This window comes from Diorhabda carinulata, chromosome X (assembly GCF_026250575.1).
Source record: "Diorhabda carinulata isolate Delta chromosome X, icDioCari1.1, whole genome shotgun sequence".
Classification (NCBI taxonomy): Eukaryota; Metazoa; Arthropoda; class Insecta; order Coleoptera; family Chrysomelidae; genus Diorhabda; species Diorhabda carinulata.
The window spans coordinates 27,079,362-27,095,572 of record NC_079472.1 but is presented as its reverse complement, the minus strand read 5'-3'; the positions used below and the strand labels follow the sequence as shown (position 1 = coordinate 27,095,572).

Below are 16,211 nucleotides of genomic sequence, written 5' to 3'. Positions count from 1 at the left end.
CGAAAAATGGCTAATGACCCTTTATTTATTACTTTTTAATAGCTTGCATAGTGTATTGATTTCAACAATTACATTTTTTTGGCCAATTTGATTTGAAAATGGTATAAAATTGAAATTTTGTACGAATTGGTCGGATTTTCTTTAGCATTTTCAGTTTTCTAAGAAATTAATAGATATCTAATTATTCAGTTTCTCTGAAAACTAAGAAAAACACAAGACAGATACCACAATATCTAATGGTAATTGATGACTTTGTTTAAACTGAGCTTTTAGTTTGAAAGATACCTATAAATATAAATGAACAACTACTACGAGAGTTGATCAATTGGACCAATAGACCATTCACTTACCGCTAGAACAAATCTGAGAGCTACAACAATCTAAACTTCTTCATAGAAATTGCCTTATTTCATTTGTAGCATATTTAATTACTTACTACGAGGGTTACTACTTAAGTTTTGAGATAGACAAATGAAGACAAATATTTATAATTGGAACAATCGCTTTTTCAGGTGTACAAAAACGTTCATATCGCAAATTATTTTTGGTCGACAGAAATAGCAAGGAATCATTGGGTGCCAAACAAGGATTGATTGGCGGACGACTCATTAACTCGATGCTTTGACTGATCAAAACGTTTTTGTTTGAAATGATGTGTGAGAGCTCGTATAGTCGTGATGGAGTGGTGAAGAATGATTGGCTTTCCTGGTTTTTTCGAAAAATTATGGCAAACAAATGCTGGTGTACCATTTAGAATTGACCGTTATACATTGCTCTAATATAACGGTGGTGACATGTTATTCCGAAAAAAAGGCGTCCGTTTGCTTCAAAGTACTTTGTGCGCGAAAAATTTTTGTTTGATTTAACCCACTCAGTCCATGATTCGTCACGATCTTATAAACGTCTGTTGAAGCACCGCGATTTTTTCCTTCACAAAATTAATCCTGTAGCGAAGTTTGACTACATCACCAAAAGTTCAAGCGAATTAATTAGCAATTGCTCATTCATAAACATATGAGTATTTCAAGTATCTGTAAATATTTCAAACAGCACTCGTATGTCAACATGTTCTGAGTACGTCCATCATTAAAAATGTCAAACTTTACTATGGCAATGTCAGATTTGACATATTTACATCAGTGTTGCCATATCTCATAACGGTAGCAGCCCTCGTAGGTTGCAGACTTTCATTGTTTTTGGCTGACAATATATTATCAAACAGGTGTTTTGATTATCATCGTTACTAATAGCGATATGTTATGGGTTTCTCGAATCTCTTTAGAAATAATGAAGGGTAAAGGGATATCTTGTTCAGACTAGTCTTGATAAGTATGTTACAGCTTTAGAATCCTGTTACAATTAAATTAATTAGAGTTGCGATTTGGCTTGATCAACTGAATATATCAATTCAAAATTGAGAAATGTGATTTAGTGGACAATACTAAGAATATTAATGTTAACATATGGTAAATACAATGACATGCCCCCCTTACCTTCTTCTTCACCTTCCTAAAACAATACATTTTAAATTAAAATAAGATTGTGGAATTGTAGATTGTACGGAACACATTTTACTGGTACATTCATATGATTTATTATATAACATAAATTCGATTTTAATTATCTCTTACAATCAGATATTGTCTCATAAAATATTATTTTTATTGAATAAAATCAGTACCTATAATCTTCGCGAGAAAGCGAATTATCTATGAATCAATATTCATACCTAGAAAATGGGGAAGAAATTTAATCATTTTTCAATTGGTTAAAGTACTACTCTTAATGTTTTACGTTGTAAATAAATTGAATATGCTTTATATCGAAAATTTCACCAAGATTGTATAATTCATGATAGAATTAGCCCATATAGTCTAAGAGCCAGTGAAAAGCTACCTGTATGTATTTGACCAGACCTGGGCTTTTGTACATTGCGACCCCTATACCTACCATACATGAGATGGGGACTCACTAAGCCCAGAGTGGTGGACGCGGCGGGCGCTCAGGTAAGACAGGTAGTGATTTTTAGCAAATTTTAAATTCATTTGACCACGTCTGCCGTTTAGAAATTTAAAAATATATTATTATTATTATTATCGAAAAATAACAATGGCAGATCATTATCACGCGTTAAACATTATGGCAGACAGGTATGAAAGTACTAAAAAAAATAAAATTTTCAAAGTAGTTGACCAGATCTGCCATTGATATATTTTGTTTAATAGGGTCTTAAAAACCTATATTCGCCACAGCAGACGTTTTCATTGAGTACACACTCCAGCAGATAACAAAACTTAGTCACTACACGGTCAGAGATGTATGCATAGACTGTCTATGTAGCTATCTTTTTTTTCCCCTATGTATTACTATTGTATTCATTCTAGCCTACAGTATTTTCTTTGATAGTTATTAGCATTCAAAATTTATACCTGAGAGGGCTCTGTTAAGTTCCCACCCTAACGGTTTTTGTCAGATGTTTTTAGTAGTGAACTCCCATCCAAATGCTTCGTGTTTGTGAATGTAATAAAATATAAAGTGTTGCTTTATTTATTTTCGTTAATTTTGCGTTCATTGAATTAATTTATTTTACATAATGTCGAATGAAAAAGAGAAATTGAAGTGTGTATTTTGTAGTGCCGTAAAAACTGATAAATTAATATTATTTTCTGAAGAAACCATGTCAAAATGCCGAAAAATTTTGAGGTTAAGGAAATTGCATGACTTAAAGTATAAAGATATTATTTTACGGGACGAAATGTTTGACGCTGCATATCATAGTAGTTGTTATAAGACATTTACAGCACTGAAAAGGAAATTTTTTTTGACAGATGTTCAAAAAAAACTTCCTTCACAGCCCTTCGAATATTGTTATTAGATCTTCTGATACCGATATTTTAATTATAATGATTGGGAATATGAAACAATTACAAAATTCTAATTCTAATATTTGGATGCTCAATGGAACAGGAAATAACGAAAGATCTATTGACGTCACAAAAATTTATAACGAGCTTGGTGAATTGTTAGCCAAAAGCTTAATCGGCTTCCATGCGTTCACTGGGTGTGATTTTAATCCGGCTTTCTTTAATAAAGGAAAGAAAAGACCTTTCACTTTGCTGAAAAAAAATGTAGAATTCCAACAAGCATTTGCTACTCTTGGTGAAGAAAATTTGACTGAGGACCAGTTAAACGAGGTGTTTAACAGTATTCAGAAGTTTACCTGCCAGCTCTACAATACGAAAAAATCAGTTGACGTTGATGATGGGAGGTACCAACTTTTCATCAGCAATTATAAAGCTTCGGATGAAAATTTTAGCAAGAAAATTCAGAATTTTGATGCAAGCTTACACCACCGTGTAAGAGTGAGCTTTACCAACAATTTCTAAGAGCAAATTATATTTCATCTGTTTGGAAAAATGCTTACAAAAAGCAACCTACTACGTTGGATCCATTAGAGTATGGTTGGATGGAACAAGATGATAAGTTTGTATTTAAATGGTTCGAAGGAGACCAAATTCCTACATCTGTGAGAGACTTAATCACCAAAATCCCTGGTAAGTTTATACTAATTAATTCTTTACCCAATATATTGAATCAAGGAACCCATTATTTTTATTCTATTATTTACGTTTTATTTTTTCAGAATCCGATTCAAAGGATGATGAAGACGAGTTAGACAACGTCATATGTGACTCCGACGATGACGAATGAAGATTCAAATCAATAGAAAAATATATATATTTTGTGATGCATGATTTCTTTTTTTAATCTATTTTTATTGTTTTAAATGAATAAAAAGAAAAACAAAATAATATAAATGTTAAAATAATTATTTGTTATCTGTAATCAACCTCAATGTATGAGATTCATTCAAAATGGGTTTACTTTTTAATTATTAAACTTATAAATTTTATTCCACAATTAACAAAATTCAATATTAATTACTATAAAAACATTGATAAAGTTGATCATTGATGTAAAACATAGACAGTCTATGCATACATCTCTGACCGTGTAGTGACTAAGTTTTGTTATCTGCTGGAGTGTGTACTCAATGAAAACGACTGCTGTGGCGAATATAGGTTTTTAAGACCCTATTAAACAAAATATATCAATGGCAGATCTGGTCAACTACTTTGAAAATTTTATTTTTTTTAGTACTTTCATACCTGTCTGCCATAATGTTTAACGCGTGATAATGATCTGCCATTGTTATTTTTCGATAATAATAATAATATATTTTTAAATTTCTAAACGGCAGACGTGGTCAAATGAATTTAAAATTTGCTAAAAATCACTACCTGTCTTACCTGAGCGCCCGCCGCGTCCACCACTCTGGGCTTAGTGAGTCCCCATCTCATGTATGGTAGGTATAGGGGTCTCAATGTACAAAAGCCCAGGTCTGGTCAAATACATACAGGTAGCTTTTCACTGGCTCTTAGACTAATAGAAGTTATCAATTATCACGTGGTTTCAATCACCTCGGTGTGTTGCGATAGTAAAATTTCTTAAAAATTCATAAAACGTCGCATGCTCACAATGAATTACTTTGGAATAGCTTCAAGATTCGATTATCTTTATTGGCCGCTTCTAGAGCACAGGAGCCTTCATAATTTAAAAAATATTTTATTTGTCACAATATTAAGCACGAAGCTCTTACATATATTTAAAGAAGGGGAGGATAATAGAATATTAGAGTTTTGTTCCTGCACCCAATAAATTTTTTTGATGAGAAATATTTTCAAAAAAATATGTTTGTTGAGGCTACTATCGTTTTATCGTCTAACATAACTCTAGACACTGCACCATAGATAATCCTAAATGGGTTATAAATTGTGAAGACCTATATTATCAGCAAGTTAATGTTCATTATGAGATTTTAGAAGATGGAATCATTAAACGCTGATTATGGGACGCAATCTATAATCTCCCTATTAAAGTACGACAGTGTATGTATATTCTGCTAGATGGTGCATCAATACATAATTCACAAAATTGGAAAATAATATTTATATTCTATTTTTGATAATTGAAACGCAATAAAAATAGCAATGCATGAATTAGAATCGTATTTTGATAAATCGAATTCATGCTAGTTGACGTTAGTCCTAATAGATATTTCGCTGGGAAGAATCAGTCCATGTAACTGCATGGTCTATGAAGAGATCCCATTTAATGACAGTTAATTACACTAGTTTAAAAGTTTTGACTTATTTATTATTGAGGTGAAGTTTTTCTCAAAGCTAAACTTTTTCGATGCACCGTCCCAGGCATGTCGCAGAGTTGGTCATTATTTAGGAACGGGTTTTCTTTGATGATTCCGTATCTGAACATGTTTTCTCTACCACGATTTCCACTACTATGTGGATAGGTGGGAGATTTAGAATAGCTTCTAGTACAGCTGTTGGGCAATATTTCATGGCCCAGTTGCCCATAAGCAAGTCAGTCTTTGTACCTTTGAGAAATTCTTCCTCGTGGTTTTCAGACTAGTTGTAGTACCCCAAACCACTGCTCCATATGTGATGATTGGTCTCACGATTGTCATGTACATACACCGTAAGATCTTTGGGTAACAATCCCATTTCTTCCCTGCAAAGTTTCTCCACACCATCAGGGCATCTTTTATGTTGAATTGCTTCTTTTGTTTTTATCTTTATGCAATTATTTTTTTCACGTTCATATAGATAAAACGGGTCATTCTTTAAAACAACAAAAAATTACAAAACTAATACAAATGTGGTTAAAGTTAAAAAAAACTAAACTTATGTAAATGGATGAGTTTAGGGAGCAGTAGGATAAAAACAAATATGACGTACACAATACTTCACATTTTTTAATAAGTTATACATAAACAAAAAATATACATGCGGACAGACATACTTTTAGTCTGGAAAGTAATGAATAAAATAAATATATTTGAATGTCGATATTACGACTAATCCCGGAAGTGGACTAAAGGGATTAAACATAGATAAGAAAAATCATGCTTCAGCCTCTTGTACCTTCTTTTCGTCTCCTTTCTTAGACCAATCAGGTTTCTTCTGAAAATTGGAAAGCGAATTATTTAATACGCTATTCAGTAGTTGTATTAAGTTGCAAAAAAAATAAACTCCCTATATTGGTATTATATTTAAAACATAAATTCTGTTTCTGCAACTTAATAATAGTAATATATATTTTCAAAACAATAAAACATTAATTTAAATTTAAATTTAAACTTTTTTAAGATGTACAATTGATGTTTGATATTATCCCTAAAAAAGAAGTAACTTTGTTCTCTATTAACAAGTAACGGAGGTCTACGTTATCGGTAATGAATTATTTATATTTTATTGTTCTGAAATAGCAGCAAAAACATACACTACATACATCTATAAAATTGTAGGCCATTCGTAATGTGTAACAAACAAGTTCTGTGTTGTATAGTTTTTAAACTGAGGAAAATATGCGCGATATATTGTGCTGCGAAGCGACAGTTCTGCAAGAAATGCGTGTTTAAGCAGATTTTTTTAGTTATTAAAATGCATTAAAACCAATTTATGTAAGACAAAACAACTCTCTTTTTCAAACATCTTATATGAAAATATCATTAACAACCATCAAGGGCATGTTTCACTAACAAACTTTTAAAAAAAGCGGGCACACTTTCAATTTCAGTTAAACACTACCTGCCTGGGTATTTCATTCACAACCGCATAATTTAACTTAGGCGAATGAAATGTCAAATAGATAAAGTAAATGGTTGAATGGATTGATGCAAGTGTTGGCGTTCAACATTTCTGCAGTCTCAATTCAATTCAATTTGTGCATTTTTTTTTCTTGTTAACATGTCGGATAATAAGCCAAATACACAGAACTTACATTTTGTGCAATGTACACATCGAAACTTTGACTGTGAAGAATCATGACTATTATAATCGTATGGAGAAGTGTTAAAATTGGCACTGAGAAGTTTGGTTTTAGTAAAATAAACAGTTGATTTCGGCTTTCCGTTTAAATGAAATAAAGTTGAAGAAGTTTGTAGCATCAAAAGCTGCTATATAATCGATACAGGATATTAGAAGGTGGGTCGACAAAAAACACTTGACACATTTATTGTTGAAAAAAGTGCAATTTTTCTCTATACGCTGCATTTTAAATAGGTAATCATACTGATTTGAAGTAACTTAAAAGTAAGTTTGTTGCATAATTTAAGTTTGATCATTTTTTTATCATGAAATGTCTATTTACTATCAATCAAATTTGAAAGCAGTTGATATTTTTAACAAAATCAGTTTAATCAACAATGCGTATATTTCTGAATTTAGAATAATAAAATTGAAAGTGATAGTAGGAAATGAAGATTGCCCATTGCAAACATCTCACATCCTACCACCGAGCAGATCCTACTGCCACCTGTGACAGGAAAGTTGAGAAGGGAAAATTATTTTCCTTAAACGGCTTACTATTACCTTTTCAGCTACTGTAATTGAAACTCTAGGATGCGGCAGCATAACTTCAATTTTTCAAAGCATGATAAAATGCATTATATCAATCAGAGAGTTTTAATCTTAAATCGTATACGATTTCTGGCGTTTGCTATGACTCTTTCAGCATAGCAAGCATTATTTTGGTTATTTATTTTTGGATTTGAAAAAAACATAGAAACAATCACAAGAGTCGGAGATAGAGTCGACCACTTTGAATCGCCTCCAAAGTCCAATTCATCTAGCTTACGACTTCATTTTCCTCAAAGAATCACGAATCGTTAATTGTAGCTATGGAAATTGCACACCACAACTTTAGATCTAAAAGTCCAAGGGCAGATGTTTACTCCTTAATGTTGTCAAGTGATGTAATGGGTTGAGGAAATACACCTCTTTGTTTTGTTGCACTCGCAATTTGACTGAATGTAATGATACACTTTAGAATTGATTTCCGGTCCGGAACATGGAACAACAGGGTTAAATTAAGTCCATTTTGAAATGCGCTATGGGTTGCAATAACAGAACATTTTTTGGAAAAAGAAGCCAAATTGCACGTGCTCCTGGACAAAACTCTATAGCACTGCCTACTGAATGACACGCATTTGGAAAAAGGAAGTTATGATGCCGCACACTGTATATCCGTAAATATAGAGTAGATTATATTTCAATGGTTACTTCGACGCGTGAGCTACAATAAATCGCATATTAATTTATGCATTTTCGTTAATGATATGAATGTACTGGAATTAGATGTTTTTTGATTTACATGAAGAATGCAATACCTGATCAGCAGTAAATTTTGCCACAAAAGAAGCTAAAGCAGAGCTCACCTTGTTCAAAAGGATTATTTCCATTTAAAAGAAAGAAAAAATAAAAAAAGCCCAAAAATTAAAAACATTTGGGTGTGTAAAAATAATTGGGTGTTGTGGAATCTACTTGAGCAGTAAAAATACTGAGTAGATTTTAAAAATTTTTATTTAAGTGTTGTGTGTTTGTGTATAATTCAAAAAATCTTGAAATATTGTAAAATCAAAAATTAGCGGCCATTAGTAGATCATTTCTTCGTCTGCCATTCAGCTTTTTCCGATTTCTTGGGCTGCGAAAAATAAACTCATATTCTAGCATTGTTTGAGAACAATCTTTTTTTATTTGTTCATCAAGGTTGGCAACTCATAATTCTGAAATTTTTGATAATACCACAAAGTTTCTGAAGAATTAATGGAGGAATTGCAACAAAGAGCGTTAAAAGATTTCTAGTAATTTTAGCTACATCTAACTTACAAGTTAGTCGTTTCGGAAGTGATTTTCTTCCTTAGAATATTAGTAGGTACGTTGAGCCCTTTGCCAAAAGAAAAGTTTTGTTACTAATTGGAAGAACGTTCAAGAAACTAGATAGTTGACATAATATATACCCCACTGAGAAAGTGTCAAATTATTAACTACAAAGGTATTATTTCAAATTTACTCAATTGTATATCGCGAGGAAAAAATCTTATTTATCTTATATACTTAGTATCACATTGATTTGTCTTCAACGACAGTATACATTTAATATTGGGCTGCCTAATGCGAAATACGCGTACATCACAATGAAAATGTAGCGCAAGAATTTGAAATCTTCACTTGTACATTCTCTTAACAATCGCACTTTTGTAACCAACGTATGAATAAAGTATAAATTTAATTGAATTTTCTCAGTGAGGTTTATTATGTAAATTACGTTATGAGCTGCAACCTAGGCGAACCATGACTTTGGTGGATCGAGCTACACTTTTTTAAATGAGTATATTTCTTTATCTCAAGCTGTCGTTAATATAAATACCAAGTTGAAATAAATTCAATTAATATAAATCGAAAACACTGCGAGATCTAGTAAGTGAAAGTAAAAGTCGGAATACTGAGGAAAGAACTAAAGATAAAGTATTTTGAAAATGAATCTATCAAAAAGTTTCCAAATATTTACTTACTTCTTTGTCTTCTTCTTCTAAGGTAAATTCCTTCTTCTTAACAACTTTAAGTTGGTTACGGAAGTTGAATTCGGCAGCCTTCTTTTGAAGTTTGGCGAATTTGTTTTCATATTTGGATACCTTTTTCAAAGTTGGTTTTACACTAAAACAAAATATTCAAATATAGTATAACGATCTAATATTAGTTTTGTAGCGCCTTGTAAGGTGAAGTTGAGTTTATTTAGCAAATAGACAAACATTGAACTGAAGCAAATAAAATATTATCGTTGACTTCAATCTTACAAGTTCTACCTTTCCTAATTTTATTTTATATGGAAAAGTATATGTGCAATCGTGAGATTATTGATTTAGACATAACCCTACTTTTATGGTAGTTTTTTGTAGCTCCTATGAATGTCCTGGAGACAATCACAAAAATTGACTTTTCAGACTACCTCAGGAATTAATTTGAACTAAACGAAATGAGTACAACTTTTCTTAATATAAAATTCTCATTAACTAAAACTGATGAGTAGGGACTACACATAATATACAAATTTAAGAAAAGTTGGTGCAGAATATTGAATATGGAAATTTGAATGTGAATAGTACTGTACATTAGATTGAAAGATTTATGGAAGCCGGGCAACGTGTTACGAAGGATAGAGTATGTGAAAATTAATATTGAATAATCCCAGTAGTATAAATTTTCTTTTGCACTCAATTTCATTCTATTTCATCTTCCAATACAACGTTCAGCTCGGGCCTCCTCCTTCTTTTTTATTTGATTCCCCCTTTCAATGATTTTCCAGTAACCTTTTTATATGCTGCAACAATCTCATTCTTTGAGCTTTTAGGAAACTTGTTACTGATAGTTATTCATGAAGATTCTTTTTCATTCATCTCTTTCTATCTCCCCAAAGATTTTCTGCGACATCTTCCTTTCCGTCCTTGTTAAAACCTATATTCCATTTTTCAATGTTACTCTTGTCGTTTCATTGTTCGTTACAATCTAATTTTAGTTAATGTGAATAAATCTTGTGATACCATTAACTTAATTAATGATCCCATTGCTTTTCTTTTCACTTTTTTTATTTATTTTAGTCCACTCTTTGTTTTTATTTTTTCTTATATTTATTTTCTCTCCTTTTCCGCTTCATTCTATGTGTATTCTTTTCTACCAACCACATTCTGGCTTAGCATCATATTGTTTTTCATTTCCTCTTTTGTTCTTGTTATCGAAGCCAAATAATCCACATAAGCAATTATTTGGTGATAAATAAGCTGTATTGTTTGTATTTGCTATCTCGTACAACAGTAGATATAAGCCCTTTTGAACAACAAATTGCTTTGATACAGTTCCGTCATCGTTATTCTATGGTTTGAGTTGTCTAATGTCATTTTGAATCTCTTCCCAATTTTTTTTATTCCCAGTTAGTCAATGTACATTTTATTTCTATCTATTGTGTCAAAAAAATGCTAAAAATCTATAGACATAACATGTAGGACTAGATCTCGCTCATAGCTTTTATCCATTATCATGAATATCTGATCCGTTGTTCAAACCTCCTTGGTATTTATCCACTTTTATTGATTATTGGTTATTGGTACTCATTCAATCTGTCTTTCATAACTCTAGCCTAAATTTTGTACATCAAATTCCGAAGTGATATCTTTCTATAATCCTCACACCTTTTTATCTCCCTTCTTGAATATTTTTATTGTACATAATCCCCGTCGAATCCAATAATTTTTGCTGGAAATCTATTCTCACTCGCGCTCTTATGGTTTTCCAAAAATTGTATCCATAAGATTTCTTTATCTGTTGATTTCTCCACGAGATCTACATATTTTTCTCCCCCTTTTACTTTGGATTACTTAACCAAAATGGAGCTCTATCAAATTGAACTTAAGGCAAAGTGTTGGAAAATTTTTGGGGTTCAAAACTAGTTGGAAAAGGTCCGTCTTAACCGATGCGAATATGATTATACTTTACAAACGAACTATACTTTCCCTGAAGCCAATTGAAATAGGTATTTTTTTTCAGAATTTACTAAATAGAGAAGAAGAGGAATGTTTTATTATGGAAAATGTTGTAGTTGTAACCAATATTACAAATATTGTGAGATGATTTATGATTTGTGTCCATTCAACGATGGATGGTCTGCGATTATGTGTTTTACAGTCAATTTACACATCTAAATTTTGAGGGGGGCCTATTACTTTGTGGAAGAATATCTTTGTGATGAAAACATAGAGTAAACGATATGATGTAATTATCTTCCATTATAAATTTATTCAAGTTACAAACTTTAAAACTAATAATTAGCTCGTAACCGAAATACTTACAATTTTCCTCTAAGGTCGTTGACTTGGCTGTTCAATTCGGAGATCTGTCAAAAATAAATGAAATTGAGTGATATCACATTTTTCTATATATAGTAAGAACTTAGCTACGTACAATTTATTATATGTAAAATTATTTAACAACAACTTTCTGTACGTTTTTAATTAGATTATAAAGTATACGTAGCCTCAAACAAATAACATAAACAGTTAGTAAAGGTGCGAATGTGATGAAACAATATAATTAATAGAGCTTCACAACAAAAAATCAGATTGCTTAGGCAGCCAATTAGTAGATATATAAAAAAGAAAATTATATAAGCTTGCACAGTCAGAACATTGACAGGAACAGTGGAGAGTAAAGATAGAAACAAAGGTAAATAATATATATGACAGTTCTTAAAACAACATTTGATTAATATAAGAAATGAAACAGCAAATTTGAATAAGTCAATTTCAAATATTTAGTGAATATTAAATTATTACAATTACTTCATTAATATATATTTCAATTTTCTATTATGAATATTATGTTAGGTTAGTACGGGCAACATCGTGATTTGTCGTGATTATATCCGAAGTCCAAAGCCCATTGTGTTACTCTTTATTTTCCATGATTTGGAAACTTACTTGACTAGCTTTTATCTTCTACAGCTTATTTCTAAGCATTTCCATCACAAAATAAAGATTTTTACTTATTCTATTTCTAATTTCTATTTCTAATTATTTGTTTTCAAGGTAATCTATGGCGTTATCCCCCAACATTTGCGTCATTTCTCCGGAAAGGTCACCGGGAGAGCAAATACTCAATTATATCTTATTCTTTGTTACACTTTTTGCAATAAGTGTCCGATGTCATTCTCCATTTTTGGAGTTTTGTGCCAAATGTACAATATCCAGTGATCACTCCACTGATCTTCTGGATTGAATCTTTTTTTTTGTATCTTTTTTATTGACCCTTAGCCAAATCGCTCTAGATATCGCGTAATCACTTCTGTTTAATCATATTCTGTTTACACAATCCCATCGGCATTCTATGTTCAAATTTCATCATATTTCGCAGATAGTTGTATAGTTTTGTTAAACATTATGTCCTTCTTTATTCCCAGGCCGTTGCTGCACATTAAACTTCAAACCACGTTCTACAATGGGTCTGCAATAGTTCTTAGATAAAAAATCTGGCAGAATGTGTGCAGATAATCTAGAAGTACTAGTAGTTGATTGTACTAATAAGTTAGTACTATTTTCTTGATAATCAATTGGTGATTCTAATTCTAATTCATTTTCGCTCCGTGATCGGATCCAGTTGATAATATAGTTAATTTTTTCTTATTGTATTTTCATAGTTTGTTTAAATTCCAAATATTTCAATAAAATGTCAACTGGAAAAAGTTCGATACATATAATAAATAGTTTTCTATAAATATAAATATAAATTTCTATCGTGATATTTACTCATAAAATGCGATAAACAGGATAAAAATGGTTCCGCTTGGGAGATCTTTCTGCTAGAAACTAGAAATTATGTTTTAAGAACGATCATGTAGTAAACAATAGGATTTGACGATACACAGGGGAAAATATAATTGTAACTGCTTCTACAAAAATATACACAATATACAGGTGGAGAAATATCAAAAATACAACTATTTCTCAAAAAAAAAAAAAACACACACAGAGTTTGTTTAAGATGAGGAAGTAGATGAATCTGCTCCTCTTTTCAAAACAGGATACGTTGATCAGGATCCGGGATCTAAACTAAATGAAAACTTTTGCTGGTCTTGTTCAGTTTTTGGTTCATAAAATTGAAGCTAATCAATAAAAAGCTACGTACGCTTTCCATTTTTCATAATATATAATTTTAGGGTAAATTTCTAGTTAGAATTTAAAAGATGATTTCAAAGATTCAATCATGAATATGAAACTAGAAATTTGCCTTCAACCTATATTACAATATTATTTACAAAAGTCCATCTTAATGCCCTTCCTATTTAGTATACCCAATACTTCCGATTTTGAACAGAACCATCAACTTAGATATGTCTTTACATGAGAGTGAATAAGTTATTGTCGAAATACTGATGGAATTCAAAAAAGGCTTTCAACTGTATTATTACAAAACAGCTGCTTCAAAAAACTATACAAAATTTATACTGCAGTTCATCTTCAATGTATATTTGTTTCTATTGTGAATATATTTGCTTTAGTATTAGTATAAGTTCCGTTTTCTACTCTTCAAATTCATAAATTGGACACGTCGATTAGTATTACAAATGATTTTTAACGCAATACTTTAAACAGGTCGTCCCTGTTATGACGTTTTCGTTGATTTCATTATTTGTACGTATAAAATCACAATCCCTGACTAATTATATATTGATACTTGAAAAATTATTATTTAATGAGAAAATAATAATTTTGATAAATCGATGAATATTTTGGAGAATAAAATCTATTATCAGCAAAGTGATGTTTGTGGAAAATTCGTTAACTATAGTTTATTTAATTATCATATTGAAATTATAAAAATAATTGATTATGGAACAAAAGCAAGTGCACTAACGAAATTAACTATTAAGTGAAAAATAGCCCGTTTTGTAACTCATATCGCGTAGTAAAGAAATAGAAATACAATTTTGGAAAAATGGGGATGAATAAAAATTAGTAACAACGATAAGCCGCCCTTAGTGAAGATATTAACTCGAGTGTATTAAAAATTGTTTAAAACAATTTTACTAGACTAATCTAATTATGTTGAAAGTACACAGTCACAAATTATTAAAGTATATAAATTGCAATTTTCAGGTAATTACTGAAACACGATCCTGATGGAAAACTGCAGTTTTGTGAACAAATTTTGGATGAACTAGACAAGAGTAACATTCTGGTAGGGAACATTCTGTTTCCTCATTGATCGAAGTCGATATTGGACGTAATGACAACCCACGCTTCTCAGAAACAACTCATTGTGTACAATATTTGGAAAAGAATTATTTCAGCCATGAACTAATTTATTATTTAACCCTCAAAATCTGAACGCTGTATTTCCAAGCAGGTTGAAGAAGTTGGCAGAGAATTATTGAATGACCAAGGAAATTCCCAGATCTTAATACTTTGGATATCTCTTCATGGAATTATTTGGTATAAAAAATTCACAAATTGACAATTTTTTGTTGAAATAAGAGCACAAATAAAATATGAGAGTTTATAATATTATCAAGTAGTCAACATTATGACTATTCTATTTAAGTAATTGAGTTTAGTTGTGTTTAATAACGTAGTGTTTTTTATCTCATGTAAAATTTTATACGTCCTTTAAAAATAGAAGTGTATGGAAATCATGATTGTAACTAAAAAAAAGTATATCGAAAGTTGAAATGAAGAAAAGTGTATGGAAAGAAGAAATCATCCGAAGGGATAATAAGAAAATGCGCCGTTTTCGTTTCATAACAATTTTATCGACGCATCAACTATCTCTAAATTGATGCACCATGTATACATGACCATTAGCATATGGCGATTGTGAATACTAATCAAGTTGTTTGAAAATGGAACTTTTCCCACTGTTTTCTTTAGTTGTCTCCATTGTTTGTTCGTTTCAGTGTCAATCCGCAACCTCGCATTATAATTTAGAGGTACTCAAACACGTAAAATCATTTCAAATCTTGCTCAAAATGGATTAGTGTATTGTTCCTGATATTCTATTTAGATTAAATAAGATCACTTACACAATTATAAGTACTATCATGATATTGAGTTCTGTAAATATATATATATATATATATATATATATATATATATATATATATATATATAAAATTCCACATTATACATCAATAGCATAAAATGAGGCCTAATTTGTTTAAAGTATGTATATATTTCCACATAATTAATTTAAGAATGATTAAAAATCTATTCATTTATTCTTATCCTTAGATAGCTTACACTTTCTTCGAAATATCACAGAAATATTTGAATTGGTTATTTTATGTTTTCCCTTTTTTTATATTCCATGATGACTATTAACAATTTTTTTTTATATTCTATGATGACTATTAACAAATTAATTATTAGAGATATTTTGTACATAAAACTATTCAAATCTTCAGTGTTTTCAATACATATTTAAATAGATTTAGTTGATGGTTCATGTTCTAAATGGGGTAAAAGCGTTACAATAGATATAAAAGTTTCATAATGCGTGAATATATTCTATTAATAAGTAGATAATGTTTGTTTTTAAGTCGCGTAGCAACATTACGACACCATAATATCGTTTGTGATGATTGTTTAGAACATTTTAAAAGTACCAAACATATTTTAAGAGCTCTTTAAGGCTGTGCCATCTATATAATACGTATGTCTATGATTCTCAAAGTTGGTTGCATGTCGTATTTCAATAGATTAACAAAATGTCATTTAAACGAAAATAGTTGTCTGATCTTACCGATAC

General features: G+C 30.8%; 1 protein-coding gene across 12 annotated transcripts in view; it reads right to left on the bottom strand.

Moving 5' to 3' along the window:
- Positions 1-16,211, bottom strand: part of LOC130902345 (troponin I) — a 39,340-nt gene that overhangs the window by 5,329 nt on the left and 17,800 nt on the right. For 10 of the 12 annotated variants that reach the window (XM_057814429.1, XM_057814428.1, XM_057814430.1 and 7 more), the window contains 4 exons: positions 11,762-11,805; positions 9,434-9,575; positions 6,003-6,041; positions 1,494-1,509 (listed from right to left, as the gene is read on the bottom strand). In XM_057814429.1, the coding sequence (XP_057670412.1) occupies positions 1,494-1,509; positions 6,003-6,041; positions 9,434-9,575; positions 11,762-11,805 (241 nt within the window). Of the gene's footprint in view, positions 1-1,493; positions 1,510-6,002; positions 6,042-8,423; positions 8,563-9,433; positions 9,576-11,761; positions 11,806-16,211 lie in introns of those variants that run through there. The other 2 variants (XM_057814433.1, XM_057814432.1) reach the window with 1 other exon arrangement.